This window comes from Rissa tridactyla, chromosome 3 (genome assembly GCF_028500815.1).
Source record: "Rissa tridactyla isolate bRisTri1 chromosome 3, bRisTri1.patW.cur.20221130, whole genome shotgun sequence".
Classification (NCBI taxonomy): Eukaryota; Metazoa; Chordata; class Aves; order Charadriiformes; family Laridae; genus Rissa; species Rissa tridactyla.
This window is the reverse complement of record NC_071468.1, coordinates 77,965,285-77,979,531: the sequence shown is the minus strand read 5'-3', so window position 1 is coordinate 77,979,531 and position 14,247 is coordinate 77,965,285. Positions and strand designations below refer to the sequence as shown.

General features: G+C 42.0%; 1 protein-coding gene across 4 annotated transcripts; it reads right to left on the bottom strand.

Annotated features, from left to right (window-relative positions):
• Positions 1-3,005: 3,005 nt before the first annotated feature.
• LOC128907952 (uncharacterized) lies at positions 3,006-12,379 on the bottom strand. Of its 4 annotated transcripts, none has more exons than XM_054197378.1 (7): positions 11,336-12,379; positions 10,769-10,852; positions 10,554-10,673; positions 9,855-9,898; positions 7,647-7,841; positions 6,840-6,895; positions 3,006-4,785 (listed from the first exon to the last, which is right to left on the bottom strand). In XM_054197378.1, exons 2-7 carry the CDS (start codon positions 10,776-10,778, stop codon positions 4,431-4,433), a joined length of 780 nt encoding a protein of 259 aa, XP_054053353.1. In that variant the 5' UTR covers positions 10,779-10,852; positions 11,336-12,379; the 3' UTR covers positions 3,006-4,430. The 4 variants fall into 4 exon arrangements, with proteins under 4 accessions (XP_054053353.1, XP_054053352.1, XP_054053354.1 ...); XM_054197377.1 differs by having other exon boundaries at positions 10,769-11,112; positions 12,187-12,379; XM_054197379.1 differs by having other exon boundaries at positions 12,187-12,379.
• Positions 12,380-14,247: the final 1,868 nt, after the last annotated feature.

The window sequence follows — 14,247 nt, the reverse complement described above, 5'->3', positions numbered from 1 at the left end:
GTCACACGCCCCTCACAAAAGGCATGCTCCAAATGAGGCTTCCTGGAAAATAATTTAGGTTTCTTTTGGGGGATGGTGAGGAAACAGAAGCCATGTCCAAGCAAACAAAATACAACACAGCTGTCTACTACAGGGGTCTTTTGCACTTACCTATGTTTGACGACGACTTGGCGTTTGAGGGAATAGAGGTGTTGCACGCTTTCAAACTGGTTTTGCTTCTCTTGACTTTGCAATGCAAATATAGACAGCATCACAGGGCATCTCAGCAGTATCACAGTTTAGGTAGTTGTGCTATTTGCATCCATATGGATTCACAGCCATTTTTGTTACTGCGATCGCAGGCAAAAACTTGAAATCACTGATGATGGGGGACACTTCACTTTAGGTCAGATGTAGATAATTCTACTGTAGATGTCTAGACACTCTGGAATTCCTTTATATCTGACGGAGGAAAATGGGTACTTTGAAGGAGCAATTCCTCTGAGATGAATTTAGAAATCTACTCACAGATGACATGAATCTTATCCATCATGATTTTTTTTTTGTGTTCAACTATATCTCTGTCACTATGAAAACAGCTGAAGGTGAGTAGCTCAGATGTAGACATCTACGTTTAGTCAGATAAATCTTTTAAACTTGCTTGCTAACCTGCAAGATCATGATCTTGAATAATCAGCGAATTTCCATACATGCTGCCTTTATGGCATTATGATTTATAGCTTAATGAAGATGACTTTCAAGGGTATAACATAACATGGAATTTCTTGTATCTATTCGAAGGAATTTTTTCTATTATTGTCTCCAATTCAGAATTAAATCCACCTATGAAAAAGGAGAATCCAGTTTAATTAAATGTTCGTAATAATTGCAAAATTCGTTTAAGTCTGCTGGTCAGGTGGCATAAACAGGCCTAGCGAGGCTGAGACTCAGCAGAGCGGTGGCAATTTACAGCATACGAGCCTCTGGCCTGAGAGTTCTTTCCTTCCACCTCACGAGATCCAGAGGAAGGAAACTAGAAGATCACCATTATCCGGAATGGCTACATTTCATAAGGTCACCTTTGGGCAATGCTTCAAAGCAAATAGTCCAGCTTATGGGAATTGTAAAAATGTTCCTCTACTCTTTACTAGGATTTAGGCAACTGCTGTATATAATACCTACTTCTTACATATTATGCTGAATTACTTAGCTGAAAAGAGCCATCTGCAACACTACGATCAGGGCTTCTCAGCTGATACTTAGAAAGTAATTTTTTTAATCCTCATCCTTTCCCAGCTGTGTTGATTGAACAATGAGATTCAATATAACGTATGGGGGAAGAGCACTGACTGCCCCTCCTTCCACAGTGTCTGATTACAGGATACGCAGCTGTGAGACTGAATGGCTTCGAAGTATAAACTTGGTGCCTATTCGTTTGCCATGGACCAGTCAGGAGGCTGATGCACGGTAATAACTATATGTCATGTAGCGATATTTCAATTCTATCATAATACCAAAGGCTTGTAGTTTCTCTGTGGATAACAATTAAGCTAGCCAATTGCATTTTTACTTAGTCTTTAGTGCCCTACCACAGCTTTTTTCTTCCTTTGCTACAAATTAAAAATCCACACCCCCTCCAAATATTATATTGAAATTGTCATACGCAATACCCCATGCTATACTATCTTACTGAATAGTCAAGGGGAGGTGAGTGATTGCTTGTCATTGAAGCTGAGAGTCACGCTCAATTTATTTTCCAGGGTGCAGAATTAGCTTATACCTGTATTTCAAAACGCTACCCATTAAATGAGTGCTACAGCTATGTGAGTGCAGCTTGAGATGTGTCTGAGCTGGCTGGCTCAGGTGCTACATGTAAAGTACCCGAAGTAATATTGAGCACAGCAGAGGCTGCAAACCCTCCTTAGAGCAGGGGTAAATGCTCTTACTTCAATGCCATGCTGCCACACTTATACTATCATCAGCTATGCCCAATTAGCTAGCCTAGAACTGTATTTGTCTCATTTCTGACTTCCCATCTCAGCCTTCTCATCTCTTTTTTTCTAGTTTAAAAGTATTAAATGAAGAAAAGATGAGCTAAAAGAATGGAACTGTTCATGTACTTTTAAATCACGGCCAATACTTATTGAGGAACTACTGTCCTGTATTCAAATCACACATGATGTTCCCTTCAGAAGAGAAATTAACCTATTAATGAGAAATTTAAAGTGCCCTTGTTTGCTACATGCAGGAGATCTTTCCTGGCTGACAAAGGCAAGTGGGAAACATTTCTTCTTCCCAAACCCTCTTTAACCAACTCTCAAACTATTCTCTGTAGACAGGTACAGTCATAACCTCTTTGAATTCAGATAACCTGTGGAATATAGTTCAGAGCTTGTGAACCTGTAAAGCAGACAGCATCTTATTTTTTAAGATTGGCAGAGGGATTATAAGAGTTCAGATAATTACTTTAAAATCACCCTAAGGCAAGTAAGGTTAAACTAAAAGCAAATAAATGCGTCTCTTTACAAAAGTCAAACAAACAATAGAGGTCAACACTTTGTAGGAGCAAGTAAAGAGGAACAAAAAGGGAGAAAATAGTATATTTTCACTTAGGGTTTGGGTGATGCTGAAGGACACCAGGCCCTCCTAGGACTGTATGGCAGCAATCAATGATGGGTGAGGAGAGGGGCAGAGGCACTTTTATGGGTCAGGGAATGGTGAAGTGGAAGCAAGGAGAGGAAAAATCTTTAAATATAAGTGACTGCCTAAGGTCTGGGCTATGGAGGGAAACCCTGCTTCCCCTCTATAAATGGAGCCTGGACTCGGACAGAGTTGCTGTGAAGCATCCTCCAGATCATCTACCACATCATGAAAACTGTGAGATATCTTTAGAGTTAGGTCTAAGTACACTAAGGTGTTACACTAGTTATTTAGAGTGACTGGTATTTTTCTTTGTGCCCAATACATGTTAGCAAATCACTTATCTCTTTTATTCTGTATAAGATGGAAAATAAATTATCATAATCAGGTCATGATAACAAACATTTCTATTTAGAGCAAGTATTGAGGTAGCAGGGTATTACATTCTCCAAGACAGCATTTCCCAAACATTTATTTACAACACATCATTGATTATAACATTTAAGGCAGGCCCTGATTACAGATCTGCCTGGGGTTCAGCAGATTCTCTTTGTTTCACATTGCCATCTGAAGAGACACCTTCAACTAAAACTCCATGCAACCAACTTTCAAACAGGCTTGGCAACATCTTCAGAAACTGCAACCTCTTTCAGTTTCCCTGCTTTGGGGAAAAGCACTGAGGTACCAGGGTCCAGAGGTTATCATGATAACCATGGGATAATGTGGTGTTAACTAATATGCCAAAATCACTTTTAGCACAAGCTGCGATAAAGACTTTCAATTGCTTTTATGTTTATTTTCAGAAGGCAAAAATAATTGTAGAATGGTTTGGATTGGAAGGAACCTTAAAGATCATCTAGTTCCAGCCCTCCTGCCCCGGGCAGGGACACCTCCCACTACACCAGGCTGCTCAAAGCCCCATCCAGCCTGGCCTTGAACACTTCCAGGGATGGGGCATCCACAACGTCTCTAGGTAACCTGTTCCAGTGCCTCACCACCCTCACAGGAAAGAATTTCTTCCTAATATCTAATCTAAATCTACCCTTTCAGTTTATAACCATTACCCCTTGTCCTATCACTACATGCCCTTGTAAAATCATAGAATCGTAGAATGGTTAGAGTTGGAAGGGACCTTAAAGATCATCTAGTTCCAGCTCCCCTGCCATGGGCAGGGACACCTCCCGCTAGACCAGGCTGCTCAAAGCCCCACCCAGCCTGGCCTTGAACACTTCCAGGGATGGGGCATCCACAACTTCTGTGGGCAACAAATTCCAGTGCCTCACCACTCTCACAGTAAAGAATTTCTTCCTGATATCTAATCTAAATCTACCCTCTTTCAGTTTAAAACCATTATCCCTTGTCCTATTGTTCCACTGCCTGACAAAGAGTCCCTCCCCATCTTTCTTGTAGGCCCCCTTTAGGTACTGGAAGGCTGCTAGAAGATCTCCCTGGGGCCTTCTCTTCTCCAGGCTGAACAACCCCAACTCTCTCAGCCTGTCCTCATAGGAGAGGTGCTCCAGCCCCCTGATCATCTTCATGGCCCTCAGTTGGACCCATGCCAACAGGTTCATGTACTTTTTATGTTGGGGGCCCCAGAGCTGGACACAGTACACGGGTGGGGTGTACACAGAGTGGAGAGGCAGAATCACCTCCCTCGACCTGCTGGACACAATTCTTTTGATGTAGCCCAGGGTACAGTTGGCGTTCTGGGCTGCAAGTGCACATTCCCAGCTCATGTTGAGCTTTTCATCCACCAATAGCCCCAAGTCCTTCTCCTCAGGGCTGCTCTCAAGCCATTGTCCGTCCAGCCTCTATTTGTGCTTGGAATTGCCCTGACCCACATACAGGACCTTGCACTTGGCTTGATTGAACTTCATGAGGTTCACATGGTCCCACTTCTCAAGCCTGTCCAGGTCCCTCTGGTTGGCATCCCTCCCCTCCAGTTTGTTTACCACTCCAAACAGCTTGGTGTCGTCAGCAAACTTGCTGAGGGTGCACTCAATCCCACTATGCATGTTGCCATCAAAGATGTTAAACAGCACTGGTCCCAGCACCAACCCCTGAGGAATGCCGCTTGTCACTGGTCTCTGGACATCGAGCTGTTGCCTGCAACTCTTTAAGTGTGACCATCCATCTAGTGGTCCATCCGCCAAATCCACGTCTCTCCTATTTAGAGACAAGGGGAATGAGGGACAGTGTCAAATGCTTTGCACAAGTCCAGGTAGATGATGATAAGGCAGTTCAAAAGCTTTTAAAAGACAGAAATGAAAGAAACATGTTTAGCCTACCTAACTATTCTCTATGTATCTATCAGACCAGCTATACATGAGTAATTGCCATTTTATTGCATTCGAGATACAAGCTCAGAAGAGAGTCTCAGCTTCCTGAGCCTGTCATTTCTTTTCTTTTCAATTTCCAGGTCCTTTCTTGGGGTTTCTCTGAAACTCTGTTTGCAAATCTTCCCCTTGCCCTTGAATCATGCTAATCTACAGCTTATTCAAGGGGTAGCTTTGATAATGTGTCTCCCAGGGTCTTGCCTGGAGGATAATCAATCAGAGAAACAGCCATCTACAGCTTTTTTTTAAGACATATTGTGGCGGTCATATTGAGGAACATCATTACTTGATAGTTTCCTAACCACTTACACTGCAATGTCTCTATTGACAGATGTTTGGATAAGCACAACAGCCGGCCCCCTTGCATCAGTGGGGACCATTTCTGCAGGGAGATGCTTTGGATCCCTTATTCATATTTTTCTTTGTCCTATTCCTTTGTCATGTTAGGAGCTTCTTTCATGTAAAAAGTATTTATCCAGCTTTATACTGTAAGTTTTACCATAGCTATTCATCTAGGTCCTTTTAAAGTCTCATTTTAATAAGAAAACAATTTAGTAAGTAGTGTCATTTTCAAATTCAAGAGTGTCTTATCAACTTTTATTCATGGACCTAGGGGCAATTCATGATTAGAAAGCAGAGCTCTGATTGCAGAGACAGTTTCTCCATTTCTGCTTTTTTACTAAAGCCTTTTGGGTGTTGATAGAGAAAAAACAGTGCTTAGAGGCAAAGTGGCAAAATGCCATTAAAAGTTAGAAATCACATTCGCTTTCAAGAGAATATGGTTTTGAAACTATACAGCTTTAGATCCTACTTTAAAATTAATTCAAAAGTTATTGTTGTTGTTATTTTAATTAGCTCTGTGCTCTGTTCTCTTACTTGAAGTATAAAACCTGAAAGTCTTCAAATTTGTGGAAAGGCTAACAATAATTTTTTCCTCAGGTACTACTACATTCACATGTAAATGCAAGCTTTAAACAAAAATGCATTGGAAGTGAAATACAGTTGAGCATTCACCCTTGAAATCGGAACAGAACTGCTCATAGATAATTTAAAAGTGCATGCATATTATGTTTGGCTTCCTCAGGAGTTATCGGAGAGGTCCCAGATAGTTTGTATCAACTATTTCAAAGTAATTTAATACCTAATGCATTCTAAACATATGCCACAGTGTGTGAGAAAATTGGCATTTCTGTAGTCGGTTACTATATAAAGGAGGCGGAAAAAAAGTTATGACAATGGCTTGTCAAGACATTTATTCCAGTGACATCTGCCAATGCTGAACTGAAAAAAGAGCAGCGTCAATGGTATGTTCTTAAGATGTGATTTAGAACATAGGAAGTGATGGTAAGTGGTGGAAACAATTTGCTTCCATTAATGTTACTGATTTTTTTTTTAAGACCCATGATGTATTGACTTTTAGCTTTAGCTTGAGCATATTTTATTGAGAATAAACCTTCTGCAGTCATGGGAGGGCACAGAGTGAAGCATACAGAGTGGCACTGCTATGAACAGAGGGGAGTGAAATGACAGGAAAATATGTCTGTGCTCAGTTTGTGACTTATTTATTACTAAAATGTGTAGGGGAACAATTGGCGGGGAGGCATCAGAAGAGATTTTCAGTCATACACAGTGCACAGCATGCAATCCTTCTGACCAGCTGCAACACGGGTCACACTCCCTAAATAAGCATTTGCTGTTACTCCATAGAGATTGCTTGATAGGAATTGTCCAACATGGAGCAAAACCAATATCGTTAAGTGTTTCTGCACCATAAAGGAAAAAGAAAAAGACACAGTTCCACAGTATCTTCTGCTCTGTCCCTGTCTGGTGTCTTTACTGGTCCTGATGATGGCAATGACAATGAAGAAGACATCTTCACTTTACCTGAACAGGTATCCAGAAAGTGACTGGAATAACGTGCCAAAGCCATGAATATCCAACTGTGAAAGTCAATAACAAAGAGAATATGTCAGCCTTTGTATGGCAAATACCAGAACTGACCTCTAGGAAATGACAGATGGGTCATAGCTTTGAGTGAAGTGGCAAGGGGGTATGAAGAGTGCAGCAGTCCCTGGTAAGCCTTGGTGCACAGAGCTAAATTTAGCATTAGCTATGCTGTTTATTGTGTGAGAGCAAATGCAAGTCAGCAGATAAGATGCCAAGGTAGGGGGAAATGAGCAAAATTGGACCTGTTCCTATTTCTTACTGTGTGCAAGTTCTTCCACCTGTGTGCCACAGCTTCTTTTTTACATTAAAATGTGGGGGAGAAAGGAAAAAAAACCTAACCAACCAAAAATTCTTCCCTTATGCTCCTTTATAAAACAATTTTATATATATGTGTGCGCGTGAGTGTATATATAGGATCTTAGCAGGCACCTCAGGGTAACAATGGTCTCATATAAAATACTAAAGAAGAAGAGAGAAGCCCTGGAAAAAAGGCAAAAATATGTCATAAGCGTATCTGTAACACAAGATGCTGTTCCAACACAGCCTATGCCTATCATTTGCAGATAACAGCTCTATATCAAGTTTCAAAACCCCCATTCTCAGTTGTTTTTTTTCAGTCTTCCTGGAATGCTGGAAGTTATGCAAACATTCGTAGTGAAAACCTTTTCGCTTTTACAAGGAAAACTGCACTTGACGCCTAACGAGGACTGCCTCTCCTTGTCGCTCCAACCAGAAGATGAGTACCTTCTCAACCTCCAGTCCCACCATCCAGCACCGAGCATCCTCCTCTTTACCTCTGCAGAAACATCCTTCAAGAAGGACAGGGAACTGCTGGAGAGGGTACAGCAAAGGGCTACCAAGATGATTAGGGGACTGAAACATCTCTCTTATGAAGAAAGGCTGAGGGATTTGGGTCTCTTCAGTCTGGAAAAAAGAAATCTGGAAAAAAGTTATCAACACTTATAAATACTTAAAAGGTGGGTGTCAGGAGGATGGGGTCAGGCTCTTTTCAGTGGTGCCCAGCGACAGGACAAGAGGTAACGGGCACAAACTTGAGCATAGGAAGTTCCAGCTAAACATGAGGAGGAACTTCTTTCCTTTGAGGGTGGCAGAGCCCTGGCACAGGCTGCCCAGAGAGGTGGTGGAGTCTCCAACTCTAGAGACATTCCAAACCCACCTGGACGCGTTCCTGTGCAACCTGCTCTGGGTGACCCTGCTCTGGCAGGGGGGTTGGACTAGATGATCTCCAGAGGTCCCTTCCAACCCTATGGTTCTATGATTCTATGATTGATGCTATGAAATGGTCTACATAACACACCTGATCCATCTGCCACAGCGACTAAAATTGTGGCCCTACCTGTGAACCAGGATTTTAATCCCAGGGTGCTACTCCTGCAGCAAAGCTTGGCTGTATATGGGGACACCAAAGGAGAAAGGCAGCAGTTTTCCCCAGGATATGGCTTTAATTCCAGTTATGGTTGTTTGGTTTTTTTTTTCCAGTTGGCATTACACCTATGGTTAAGGCTTCCAAGAAACACAGGTGTCAAAGAAAGCTTTATATGTGCTGGTTTGCATATCAGGAGTAGTATGGATGTAGAGTTCAACTTGGTGTAGCTTGTGTGTGCAGGGAGTCCCCGGCAAACACAGGCTACAGTGGGCGCAGGCTGAACTTCCCTCTGTGGCACTTAGATAGCATCTGCTGGAAAGGAAATGCACATTTGGGACTGAAACTTGGAAACAATTACGTCGGCTATAGTAGGTTGCTCTGCAGGAAGTCCTCAGACATGTGATATGGTGGCACGTAAATAAGAAGTCTAGCTTGAGTATTGGTTTGCTGTAGCTCAAAATTGGTTTAGTGTAAAACAGAGGTCTAGGGTTATCTTTTCAAAGGATGGATGAATTTTTAATTCTTCCACACCTGAAGGTATAAAAAGGAAATTTGCCACAGATTGTAAGAGGAAAAACAAAAGCCATTTAAAAGTCTGTTTCTTTATTTAGCTTTACCTCTTATCTCCTTGTAAACTTTCCCAGAAGCTACTTATCACCTGAATTTACATGCTATAAACTCTTAGCTTTAACAGGGAGAAAAAAAAGTGATGAGCTTTCTCAGGCTCAGTCTGTGAAAACTAGTGGACCTTTAAAGTGAATATATTAAAATTTCAGTGCCAGCGATGCACTGCGCAGTACTTGCCAAATAGAATGCCATGGCAGTCACAGGCAAATGATCTTTTTCACAGCACGCTGTATAATGTCTGCTGGGGTGACTCCAGTCCCAGCAAGTCATAACTAGAGCTCACATGGTCTGGATGCACTCTTGTGTCCGAAGTTTGTTTTCCATCATGTCTAATCTCCAGTGAGAACCAGTGGCAAAACACATTTGTTGTTTTTGCAATTTTCATTATCTGAAGAGCAGAAGAACAGTCATACTGAGGGAGCCCACAGTTTCATATTCTCCATTGCTCCATCTCCATCACTGGCCCACACTGGTGCTCAAGAGCAGCAGTATTTGCACCTGGCTACTTTCTTGGTATATGCCCTAGTCCCCCACTCAAGGGCCTCTGGGGTCAAAGCTGGCATCTTTGCATTTTTTTTTTCCCCCAGAATTTATCCAGCTGCATTTTGAACAAATGTTAAATGTCTGACTTCTACAACATCCTGTGTCAGAAGTTCCGCAGTTTATTTCCGTGTTTCCTAAAAACTACTTGTTTAGTTTGTTTGGACCATGCTGTGCACAAGTTTTGTTTGAGGACTCCTAGCTACTGTGCTGCAAGATACAACAAGCAGTTTTCCTTAGCCCTCTTCCTCATACCCACTAGCAATATTACAGATATCTGCCAGACCCTCCCTCAGACATCTGGTTTCCAGGCCGAAAAGTCCATGGCTATTTAGTCATTCCTTGTTTGGTTTCAGCCCTTCACTCCCTCTTCTGTGCCTTTCCCATTTCTATGATACCTTTTCTGGGAGCCGGAAGAGGGCTGTCGGAGCACAACAGCAGCCTGCAACAACATAAAAAAAAAATCCGTTTGGTTCCTCTTTCCAAAGTTTCCTAGCAATGTCTGCGATAGCCCCAATATCTCACATCTGCCTGAAAAAGGGCAGCTCAGATTTCAACACTGTAAAATTATAAGTGTTTTTTGCCCTCCCTTTATATTTATCTATGCCAAATTTCACCTGCTGTTTTATCACAGTATTAAGAGATCATTCACATTTCGCCCTTACCTCTACTATCCTGTCTATCTTACTGCTAGTTTGGTCACTTTGCCTGTTCAGACCCTTCACTGACCTTCGGTCATTCCACCCCACATAAAGCTATATAAGTCTCCACAGGTTGACATTCAGTGTGAAAATTATCAAAGACTCCTAACTTCTCTTCCCTCTTCGTTTAGCTAGTTATATATCTGCAAGAATGAATGCCCACAGCAGCCTAGTTTAAAGCCTTGTTGCATGCCTGTTGGTAGTCTAAGCAGCTGGATCTCCTGTATCAACGTCCCTGCTAAATTTTTCAGAAAAAAAAATTGGATATATTTCTGAGGAATAAGCTTTTGCAGTGTTTGCTGTTCCCCTGTATATCGTATTTACCTACGTGTACACTAACTTTTCTTTAGTGCAGTTCCTAGTGATTTGCCTGGTAGACACAGCAGAAGTATTTACCTGTAGTTTTCCCGGTCTCCTCTGAAAAGCCTTCAAAAATTGGTGTCATAGTTAAAATCTTCAGTTCTTTACTTGCATAAACAAGAGGCCGTGCATCACAGTTAATTGATTTATGAGCTCCTTTAGAAAGCACAATGCGTTATTAATAAAAGTAAGCTCACAGGCTTCTGACACTTAGACATGTCAGAGGAATTTGAAGTTTCTTTGTGCCTTACCAAATATCATTTATATCACTGTAGGTGCCTTTCATTAGGGGTTCTTCACCTTCTGCCACTTCCATATTGGATTATTTCAAGCTCCTATTCAACCAAAGTATTTTTGCTAAGAAATTAATCTGCATTAGGGAAATCTAAATACTGGTACTTCCGTCTTTCACTGTCTCATGCTTCTAGTTTCTTTTCAGCTTTCCTCGTTTGTTGGCCAAAATCAATTAAAGCATTGAGAACTATTTACTGCTTGTGAAAACTGCCAGGCTAAGAACACTCATAATATTTATCCACAAACAAAGACTGTGCGGGCAGCACCAGTAAAACACCACTTAGCCTTGACCTGAAGGAACCTGGAGTGGAAAGTGAAAACTGTCAAGAGATTTTTAAAGCCAGCATTACAAAGATCAAGTCAAACTTCTAGCATAACTCAGGTCAACTGAGATTCCGATTCACTGCAAACTTTTAATCTTTGTTGCTGCATTTGAATGCCCCTTTGCAACGCCTGGATGATGCCAATCAATCTGACCCGCCTATTCTGTGTGGTACTCGCTCTGATTCAGCAGCCACACTTACCAGCGGGACTGTGTATTTCCCCATGTAAAGGACCGATATTGCAGCATGTTTTTCCAAAGAGCTCTTTCTCAGTCCTATTTCCCATTTTCTAATTCCCGGGGAATATCTGGTATTCAGGGTTTGTGGCCGGGTTGTTGCAGCCTTAGAATCAAGTGCAAGACGCACCTCCAGTAAGACTGGTGGAGCTGACAACCCTACAGAGCAGCAGTAAGTGTGCACAAACTACTTTGCCCGAACTAGAGCCAAACTTTTCATCCTATGAAATTCTGTGACCTCCCTCTTCCAAAGTTCAAACTGGCTGGCTACTTCTCTGCACGCTGTTCCAGATCAATGGGACTGGATTCTGAAAATCCCACTAGAGAAAAACAGATGTCAACAACAGAATTAGAGCCCTTTCATTCCTCCCCAGAAAATAGAAAACAAACATCGTAAATTGCCCATCAATTACTCAAATGCAAATCCTTGAAGTTCTTTTCCCCTCTGCAATTATAGAAGTTGTTTCATGCAATAAAAGGTTATTAAGGCAATACTTAATGGCCTTATTCATACTTCTAAGCCAGCTTCATTTAAAATTTAAACCTACCAGGCTGTTTGAATGTAAATCGTGATGCTCTAGACTATATAAAAAAACATGTGAGAACACCATAAATTTCAAGTATTTTCAGTCGTGTTTATTCCCATCATTTCTGTTACATCAGCTTTACCGCTCACTCTCTCTCTCTCAATTAGATCATTCAATATTCTTCTATCAATCAATGCTTTCAGTGTGTTTTTCCCATTCTTGGTTGAATACCTCTCCAAATATTACCACGGGGAGGAGGAGTTGCCTTTCCTGGAATCTGTTTACTTACCAGTATGGACATCTCAATGGTCTCAGAGCAAAAATTGATGCTATCAGGCCATTATAAGACAGCCTTCTGAGATCATTAGGCAAAAGCTGACTGCAGTTTTGTATGCACAGAAGTAGTCGGTGGTACAGCCGCTCTCAGTACGAGGATCTTAAATCCTTTCCTGTTGAAAGGTTGGTCTGAATTACAAAAGAGATTTGGGGCTTGGGGGGCTGTTTTTTGTTCAGGTTTGTTTGGTTGGTTTTTTTTTATATAGTGTTGTGAAAGTCAGAAATCAACCCAGTAGAACCCAGTTTATGATTAACTTAAACCAGACTATGTAGACCTTATCTCAGCCTATAATTAGCATGGCTATTTTTTGGAACACCGACTGGTAGCAAACCTGCACATGAAAGTAAATAACTTCTCCCACTCTGAAGCCTTTGCCAACTTCACTTGAGAAGCATCTAAGTGATTTGAGCTAAGAGATACCGGCATATGAAAAGGACAGGAAAATAACAAAATACTTTAATTTTTTGTTTGATCTCTGGAGCAGAAAAGTTTCCAGGAACAGAGCACAATATGGTTCACCAGTTTCAGTCTCACAGACAGCTCAACATCTACAGTTGAAAAAGGTCTTTTGATAGGTTCCATTACAAATCAATAAGAATTGCTCCACAGGGGGTTCAGCAAGTACTGGAATACATCCAGTTAGCTGTTAGGTAAATGCATTTATTTTTGTCTTCTAAATCAGTTTTTTCTTTCCTGGATGATATTTCTGTACAAGGAGCAACATGAATGAACAAACAAATGCTATTAGAGCCAGGGCAATGTTTTTATTCAGGCAAGTGTGGGCTTCTTCTCACCTCTGCTGCTACAGACTGATGAGGTGAACTGCGCTTTAGATTTCAGTGCATAATTACTTTATCTCTTCTGTGCAGCTCATATGAAATAACAGACATTGAAGACTGACTGTGGAGTATCTCTAGTGCACATGTGAAGAGAACGACAAGTAAGGCAATTTTCTGAGGGATTCTAGGACCCCGTGTTCAGGGCTGAGCCTCTAAAAGAAAGGCCATAAAGATCAGAGATGTGATTCCCCCTTCGCTATTTATTAACCACCAGAAATAGTCAGATAGACAGAGGGCAAAGGTACACCCTACAAAGAAAAAAGTAAGTAGGAATAAGAGCATTACTGCTTAGAATAGTTATTATGCTGTAATGTAGAAAAATACCATTTTTACAAGACAGATGAGAAGTACCATATAAGACCTAAATCCATTTAATTTATCCCTGGATGAAGAACAATATCTTAAAGAAGATTTTCAGGAAGTGTGATCCCCAGACCAAGTACCACAGGGTCAGGTTTAGGTGCAGTGATAAATACCAGCTCCTCTGCTCTTAATCGCAGAATCACAGAATGGTAGGGGTTGGAAGGGACCTCTGGAGATCATCTAGTCCAACCCCCCTGCCAGAGCAGGGTCACCCAGAGCAGGTTGCACAGGAACGCGTCCAGGTGGGTTTGGAATGTCTCCAGAGTTGGAGACTCCACCACCTCTCTGGGCAGCCTGTGCCAGGGCTCTGCCACCCTCAAAGGAAAGAAGTTCCTCCCCATGTTTAGGTGGAACTTCCTATGCTCAAGTCTGTGCCCGTTACCTCTTGTCCTGTCACTGGGCACCACTGAAAAGAGCCTGACCCCATCCTCCTGACACCCACCCTTTAAGTATTTATAAGTGTTGATAAGGTCCCCCCTCAGCCATCTTTTTTCCAGACTGAGGAGACCCAAATCCCTCAGTCTTTCTCCATAAGAGAGGTGTTCCAGTCCCCTAATCATCTTGGTAGCCCTTTGCTGTACCCTCTCCAGCAGTTCCCTGTCCTTCTTGAACCGGGGAGCCCAGAACTGGACACAGTACTCCAGATGCGGCCTCACCAAGGCAGAGTAGAGGGGGAGGATGACCTCCCTCAACCTGCTGGCCACACTCTTCTTGATGCACCCCGGGATGCCATTGGCCTTCTTGGCCACAAGGGCACATTGCTGGCTCATGGTCATCCTGTTGTCCACCAGGACTCCCAGGTCTCTTTCAG